Genomic DNA, 8,212 nt, shown 5'->3' on the forward strand with positions numbered 1-8,212 from the left:
CCTGCCATTCTTGAACGCAATGCCCTAGTAGGACAATAGGGATATGAGTTCTTTAAGGTAAGATGGCGATGCCATTAAGGCTCTTTGTAGGCGAAGCAAGAGAATTTTACTTCATTCCTGCTGTTCTATAGGGCAGCCAAGTGTTAAGGCCCAGCCAGAACAGGAGTAGTGGTCCCCTTTCCTACTCGCGTAGTACACGAGCTGCCAGCATTTTGAATCAGCTGGAAGCCGACTTGGGCTGATCTTGGTCACCCTGGATATAAGGAGTTACAATATCTAGCCTTGAAGTAACAAATGGCATTGCGACTAGTTTCTCTGCATCGTTCATGAGGCAAGATATGGGCCTGATTTTTGCAATGTTACGTAGATGGAAGTAGGCGGTCCATTGAAATTGATTTTATGGTGGGTATTTAAGGATAAATTCCTGATCAAATATAACACCACGATTCTTTACAGTCTCACTGGAGGGCAAATTAATGCCAATCCATAGTTATTATATCTTTAGATAATTGTTTCGTCGATTCTTCGTGGCCAAGTAACTCAATAAGCTTCAGTTTTGCGCCGTGTTTATTAATAAATAAATGTAAGGTTCATCCACGTTTGTTATAGATCCTTTTGGGAGGCCAGGCTCTTGATTTTTATTTAGATGATTTAATTTCATCAGGCTTGATTGATATTAGTGGTTATCATCCGCCATAACAACTGAACCAGTTTAGCAGAATGATTCCTTATAATACTTGCCTAACGGAAGACTATATAGTAGGTGAACCAAAATAGGGGTCCAAGCCTGAGCCCCTGCTGGCGCCACTCCATGGCTAACTTTGGTTTGCATGCGAAGATTCATCGTTTGCAAACCCCCCTACAACTGAGGAGCGTTCAGATAGATAGCCCGCACCTAAACCAGCCTAAAAGCAGTTCCCTGTATGACCAACTAGAGTGGCTCTATTGTCTTTGCAATAGGATTCTATGGTCGATTAGTATCAAATGCCGCCACTAAGATCGGCAAGACAAGAATAGAGACAAGTCCCTTCGTCAGAGGCTATTAGAATGTCAATTTTGACTTTGAACCAGAGCTGCTCTGTGCTATGTTGTGTTCTAAAGCCAGGACTTGAAAAATCTTCAAATAAATCACAGTTTTTTAAGCTTAAGTAATCACCGGCTGGCTTTGCGATCGCCTTTCTCAGAATCTGTTGAGAGGAACGGAAGAATTAGAAAAGGCTCTTAGTTGGGCTAAACCTCTGGATCGAGGTTGGGGCTTTTTTAAGAGCGGTTTTATCACTGCTACTTTGAATGACTTTTGCGACATTAGCCTAATACGATTGTGGAACATAGCCTGATAATAAAGACATATTCATAATATTTAATAAAGAAGTGCTAATTAATGGAAAAACTTCTTTTAACAGCTTAGTTGGAATCGGGTCTAAGATACACGTTGATGGTTTAGAAGAGAGAATCATTGAATTTAATTGTTCAAGGTTTATGGCTGAAAAGCATTCTAGTTTACTATCTAGCGTAATATTAGAACTTACGTTTCCGGGAGCTGTTGATAACACTATACTGGTCAAAGGCAAGAGGTCATTGATTTTGTTTCTAAGAGTAACAATTTTATCGTTAAAAAAGCACATAAAATCATTACTACTGAGTGCTATGGGAATAGAAGGCTCAGTCGAGCTGTGGCTCTCTGTCAGCCTGGCTACAGTGCTGAAAAGAAATCTTGCATTATTCTTATTCTCATCTATTAATGAAGAGTAGTAGGCTGCTCTCGCTTTACGCAGTGCTTTCTTATATTCATTGAGAGTAATATGCCAAATTAAACGAGATTCTTCAAGTTTAGTGGAACGCCATATCCTTTCAAGTTGTCTCGACTTTTGCTTTATTTTGCGGGTTTCGGCATTATGCCATGGAGCTAATCTATGTTGTTTTATTTTCTTCTTTTTCAAAGGAGCAACAGAGTCTAATTTTATTCGCAGCGCATCTGTATTAGAAACAGTTCAGTTCATTTTTTGCACATCCAAACTGATTGCATAACTGAAAATAAAGGCAAAAAGCAAGTAAATAAACACATCTAAACTCATCAGTAGCTGCTATTATTTGTTGGAAATAATCGAGAACATGAAACAAGTTTTTAATCTTCATATTTATTCCAGAGTAGTTCTCTGGTTCGCAACATATAAGCCCGTTGTACAAGGAACTTTACAGAGAGGTACAGGTTTTTAAATCTTGACCCTGTCATGTACATAGACTTTGATTTTTAGATGGTTACCCAAACAAGGGAGACTTTGCCCTTTTAACTTTTAGCCAGTGTTAATCTGTTTTATAATTTCCCCACAAATTTAAAATGTATCAATAAAGGGCACATGACACAGTCCACAACCTTGTCAACACCGCACATGTACAATACCACCCAACCAGTCAAAGATAAGCTGTATAATCACATCATGAGGGAACACCCAGCATCATTTTCAATCATTCAAATTCCCCTCCAACAGTATCACTGGAATATTTGTCCATGCATACATAAGTATACTATATACGGTAAAAAATATAGCATTTGGAATAAATACTTATATAATTTTTAGAGCAAACTGTCAGACAATACTTGTTATATATTTTTCACGATACTGTATGTACATGTATTTGGGTACATTTACAGGAACATAAACTATATATTTAACCCCATGTGGTACAGATTTGATTTCACTTCTTTGGTGTTTGGCCAGCTATGAAACCAAATAACATCTGGGTCACACTGGATTAAACATATGGACGACATGATTTGTTTAAAGACTTAATACACAGGCACGGAAGACCAGATGTAACAGATATTTCCCACAGCACAGATCGGATCATCCTTTAGCTGTGTGACATAAGGGAAGCATACACAGACTCTAATTTCTTTCCCTTAATGTGCTGAATTAATTTAAAATAAATGTTCTCTGATCCTGTGTAAATGCAGCATCATTGTTGAGCAAATCTGTGCTACTTTGTGACTCAACAAATGATGATCTGATCGCTAAGCCCCAACATTCTCATTGTGGCCATTTACTTCCATGTAATCAATGTTCTTCATGAAATAAATATATCTTCATGTCAATGTATTGTTATACCTACTCCCATATTAGCACCCATATTAATAACGTTTCAGTTGTCTGATCACACCGCAGCTCAGAAAGAAAGTTGTTAAATCCGCCCTACATACTGTATTCATGGTAATATAAATGTATTATGACTGAAGCAAAGCAATGTATTTGGAATCCATCTTTCTAAAAGTATTAAGAGCCAAGCTGTTTGAGTTGTCATACACAGATACTGAAGAGTCTTTTAATGTGATCCACGTCTTGGACCACAATCTTGCTTCTGTGGAATATGATATATTTTCGGACTGTACTGTAAATGCAGACTGGACTGTTATCGACCATTTGGCAGTTGTTATAATGAGTGGTATTTCCCTTTAAATTCCACCTTAAGTAACCCCAGCAATTCCCGGGCAAACAGAAACCACCTTTTTCTGGTGGGTTTGTACAATCAGATTAAGTAACCCAGACAATGGCATTAGGGTGTTACAAACTTGGGGTATGGAGTATGAAAGATTCAGGCATGTACCAGACAGGGAGGGTCAAACAAAACAATACCACTTGTAGCATTATGGTAATTGGTGCATTATCCAGAGTCTTTTGGAGTTCCCTCACTTTACGAAAGTGCTTGTGTTCAAAACACAATGATATGGTATGGTAATCTCCAGAACTGCTGAACATTTGGGGGTTTCCTGTAGGCGTCACTGAAGGGGAACTGTTAGGTTGTAAACATTTTCTCAGACCAGTACGACTGTGTATTAATATACTTTAGAAATATGGGTGTAGGTTGGTGGAGAACAGAAACAAAAGAAAACACTCCCTGGAACACATCTTATCTCTAAAATGTAGGATGGTCTTCTGATTAAGGCTATAGACCGAAGTCACTCCCCTCTTTTAATTTAAAAAATAGTATTTCATACATATTGCTTCTTTTAGGACTGCAAGCCTTTAACAACCCATTGCTTAAGGTTTTTAAATCTTTACTGTTTTCAAATATGAGGCAGGAACAAAATGAACCAGTGTGAGTAACTTGAAGAAAGGCAGATCTTTTGTACTTACTTTAAGAGATTAAGTGTCTGTAGTCGCACATGGTAAAAGATATTCAGACTCATTCCTATGTCTGAACTGACAGTCGGTTTCTCTGTTAGTCCCATGGTCCATGCCGGTATAGTTTGACTTGCTACATTGTTTTCTCGGAATGTATCACAGCCAGCCTGACATTCATTGTGCATTTTGTAGCAGTTGCATACAAGATTTGATTTTAAACGAGCAGGCGAACAAGACATATATTATATTTGTACTGAGGGACGCAGAAAGAGAGAGATGTCTGTCATGGGAACAGACAGTATTACAACATACTGTTGTTTAGTACTTTAAGACAGCCAGTAGGGGGAGTAACTGTGTATTGGCATGCAGCACCTTCCGAACAGAACAATCTTCGCATTAGAAGACTTTTGTCTTTCTTAAATCTGGTTATATTCTGGTTATAAAAAAATCATTTATTTTGTGTCATTCCATCTCCATCTAAACCATTTGTATTAAGAAAATTCACACATGACGAACACCCATGTCCCGTATGTGAAAAAACATCAATACTATGGCACAAACAATACTTTAAATATTGTTAAATATCCACTGAATGATAGGAAATTTCACCATGAGTTCTATACTATTATACAGATACACTTTTGGAGATATATACTTTCTTGTGGACACCGATACTAATAATATTGAGGACTATTAACTGTACACAGACAATAACAATAAAAAAGTGCAGTAGAAAATACAGTTTCTGTGTTTGTTTATGATTTATAATCTGTTTAGAATAACATTATACGTATACTATGTTCTCATAATGGCTTATGTCCAATTATGGAAAGAATGATGTCAATGTCATGAAGGAAAAAAATAGAAATAATGTCATATATAATATATTTGAAAGGTAGATCATGTGCTTATAGCATTTAGCTTGATGAGCTAGTTGATGATAAGAAGCAGCAAGTTTTTCAGAATATCTCTTGCCAGTCCGTCCATCCCAGCTCCCACTTTATATTCTTGCCGTCTCTCCTTGTCAATCACACTTGTCACCATGGCAGCGGCTTAACATCTATTCAACCGGGCCGCGTTTGTTGTCCATCCACTGAGTGGTTAATGCAGCATATCCATAAAGACCCAGGGGGCATGTTGGCAGATATGTGGAAGAAAAAATATGTCTGCCCATTCTTGGACACTCCAGTCTCAGAGGTTTAAATGTAGTTCCACAGTAAACACAGCTTTTTTTTCATTGGTCATTCAGACTATTGTAAGGTGTTACCATCTTCAATTCAACCTTTTCTGTCTTGGTTGGTGGGTTTTGTAAATTGAAGGTTTGGGGGTCGGGAGGCCTTGGTGGTTTGGAGACGTAAACAGTGTTGGCTCAGAGGAGGTCTGCGATAGCCGAGGGCTCAGAGGCCCGGGTCTCAGCGTGGGTCTTCAGCAGATCAACTATCTCTTGGTGGGAGGCTGCTTCTGCCACAGACAGTGCTGACTGTCGATTCTGAGGGGGAAAAAACGAGAACATTTTACAGTTTCACATCAACGATCATTGTAGTGACTCTTCTTATCCTGACAGTGGCAGTGTTGTGTTGCTCTTCCTCTGACAACTTATTATTATAGTACATGCGTATATACTGCACCCTAATGCAGGCAATGCTACACTGTATCATTTGAAAAGCTGTGTTCAGTATGTGGAAATAAGTTTTGAATGTTTCTCTTGTGGATACACCAGATGAAGGAATGATCTGTCACGTTTCTCTCAATCTGATCTAATTATCTTTTCCAGAAATTACACACCAAAATGTGCAGCAAAGATCATAATAATTTGCTGCAAAGCTTCTTAGATTCATGCTGAAATTGCCTGTGAAATTGTCCAGGGTTATATAGTAAGCCTGGGTGGGGTTATGCAGAATATATGGGGGAATAATGTCGGAAGGCATCAAAGAACAAATAGAAAAATATAATGTAAATACAATCTAAATGCAGCAGCAATATGAATACTGGCATTAAAGAACACATTTTTAAAAGCTAAACGACCAATTAAAGAATTGTTTGGCTTAAGCCATTACATAGTATATATATTGCTAATCACATTGATGCTTTTAGTTGTAATGCTCTTATTAATAATTTGACACTCAAGTTTTGATTTGTTTGTTTATATTCAAAAATGTATTGATTAACAGCTGACACATTTTTAGCTGTCTCATGAAACTAATCCTTCTCATTACTTACGGAGCAAACCATGATCTACTAGCAGAAAATTCCAACCATCTCTGTATATGCTAGTTTGAGATGGGTTGTGTGATGGATACTGATACTTCAATTAAGACACAAAGTAGTCCGTTTTCAGTGCTGAGTGAACTGTCAATGCTCTATAAAGCTGTTTGTAACGAACTGCATCATTCTCTCTGTGTGTCCTTGCGTATTGTATTTATTCTTCAAATCAAATACTTGATATTAGAAATTACAGCAAACTAGACGTGACAAGGCTGCATACTGACAGACACCTCATGACTCATTGTAATACAGATGTCTCGAAACGGTGTTAATGCAGTGTCGTGTACGTTTGCACACACCTGTCACAAAAACAGCTTGAAATGTCATGCATATAATATAAAATTGTTTTGAGATGATTTGACCCCCTACCAGCTCCAATTATAGTGCATATTTATGTGTTGTCATGGAGTCACACAGTACATAACCCACTAGAGGCACATGGCTGATGGTAGATGAATCTCAATTAGCCATGTGATGAAGTCAAATCCAGGTTTGACAATCTACAGAGGATTTATACTACAGATTTTTAGTGATTGGGGATAATTAAGTTAGGTGAGGTGTTTTGGACTGGAAAAGGTGTTGTAGAAATGCTTCAATGGTACGGTAGTGTTGGAAGCATCGACATATTGTGTTGTATAAGGTGTGACAATATCTGCATCCTTTGGAACAAGAATCAAAGCCAACAGCTATATTCATGTGTGGAGGTCGAGCTTATGAAATGCTTAGTAAGCAGCAGGATCAGTGTTAACAGCAGTGTTTATTGGATTGTTTACGATGAGTTAGGGAAAGGTTGTGATATGGCCGTTCTCTGACGGGCCAAGTCGGGCTGGAGCGGACAATCAACCATCCACAGAAATCAATAATGCGCTAGGTATAACAATCAATCTACCATGTGTGGGCCAGGCTTCAGCTATTGTATTCTCTAAACCCTTACTGGACACCTAACAGTGGCCGCAGGAGCAGCTAAATATAGACAAATTTGAAAGTGTGTGAGCCAGCCCTTGGCCATGTGACCATTTACTGTATATACAAGCAGCCAATAACTGCATGTTGAGATGACGCATTGATTACTAGCGTTTTAGTAAATAATTCACCCTTAAGTACTGTCCAAATAAAGCAGCACTGACAGGAAGTTTTAGACCTTCCTAATAACTGGGCAGCTGACATTGACATCACCGTCTAACTCTGTGCTAATCCAAAAATAGGAATTGTCAAAGAAGTTGGTACCGGCCAGGTTGATGCAGAGGAGTAGACTCAAGCTACTTTCGGTCTGAGATGCCACTCATAGCCACCACGTCCCTGGTGCTATTTACTTTAAATCTTAATATAATTAAAATGGATGAGTTATATTCAAATGTACCCCTGAACAGTTATACTAAAGGGGAAACATAGCTATAGAGACCAAAACCATTGGTTTATCAGGCTGTAAACATTGTTATTTCTGCTGTAACGTTGATAATTTTAACATGGGAGTATATGGAGATTGCTCCCTTTTGGAGCTAGCCTTAAATTGCCATTTGAAGCTAGAGGACCGTTTTCGGAGCTACTTCATGGGCTTCAATTGCTATCAATTGTACATGGCTACTGGTAAAGGTGAAACCACATTGAGGACATAATTTACCTACAGCAGAGGTGCCCAGTACGTCGACCGCAATGCTGGTAGATCGCGAGTCATTCATAAAAAAAAAAAATCCAGCTCCGTTAAAATAGACAAAACTGGTTTTGATCCCTCCTCCCTTGGCCTCCCTGCCACTTAATTTGCCTTATTTGCAAAGCAAGCGTCGCTCTGCCAAAGAAAGGTAACGTGAAGAGGCATTATCGGAGTG

General features: G+C 38.5%; 1 protein-coding gene across 1 annotated transcript in view; it reads right to left on the reverse strand.

The window, feature by feature from the left end:
* Nucleotides 1-2,128: 2,128 nt before the first annotated feature.
* kank4 (KN motif and ankyrin repeat domains 4) overlaps nucleotides 2,129-8,212 on the reverse strand; it is a 40,543-nt gene continuing 34,459 nt past the window's right edge. The window contains exon 10 of the mRNA XM_010786461.1: nucleotides 2,129-5,610. Within this exon, the coding sequence (XP_010784763.1) occupies nucleotides 5,491-5,610 (120 nt within the window). The 3' untranslated portion in view covers nucleotides 2,129-5,490. The remainder of the gene's footprint in view (nucleotides 5,611-8,212) is intronic.

The sequence above is a fragment of the Notothenia coriiceps genome, unplaced genomic scaffold (genome assembly GCF_000735185.1).
Source record: "Notothenia coriiceps isolate Sejong01 unplaced genomic scaffold, NC01 NC01_scaffold00029195, whole genome shotgun sequence".
Taxonomy (NCBI): Eukaryota; Metazoa; Chordata; class Actinopteri; order Perciformes; family Nototheniidae; genus Notothenia; species Notothenia coriiceps.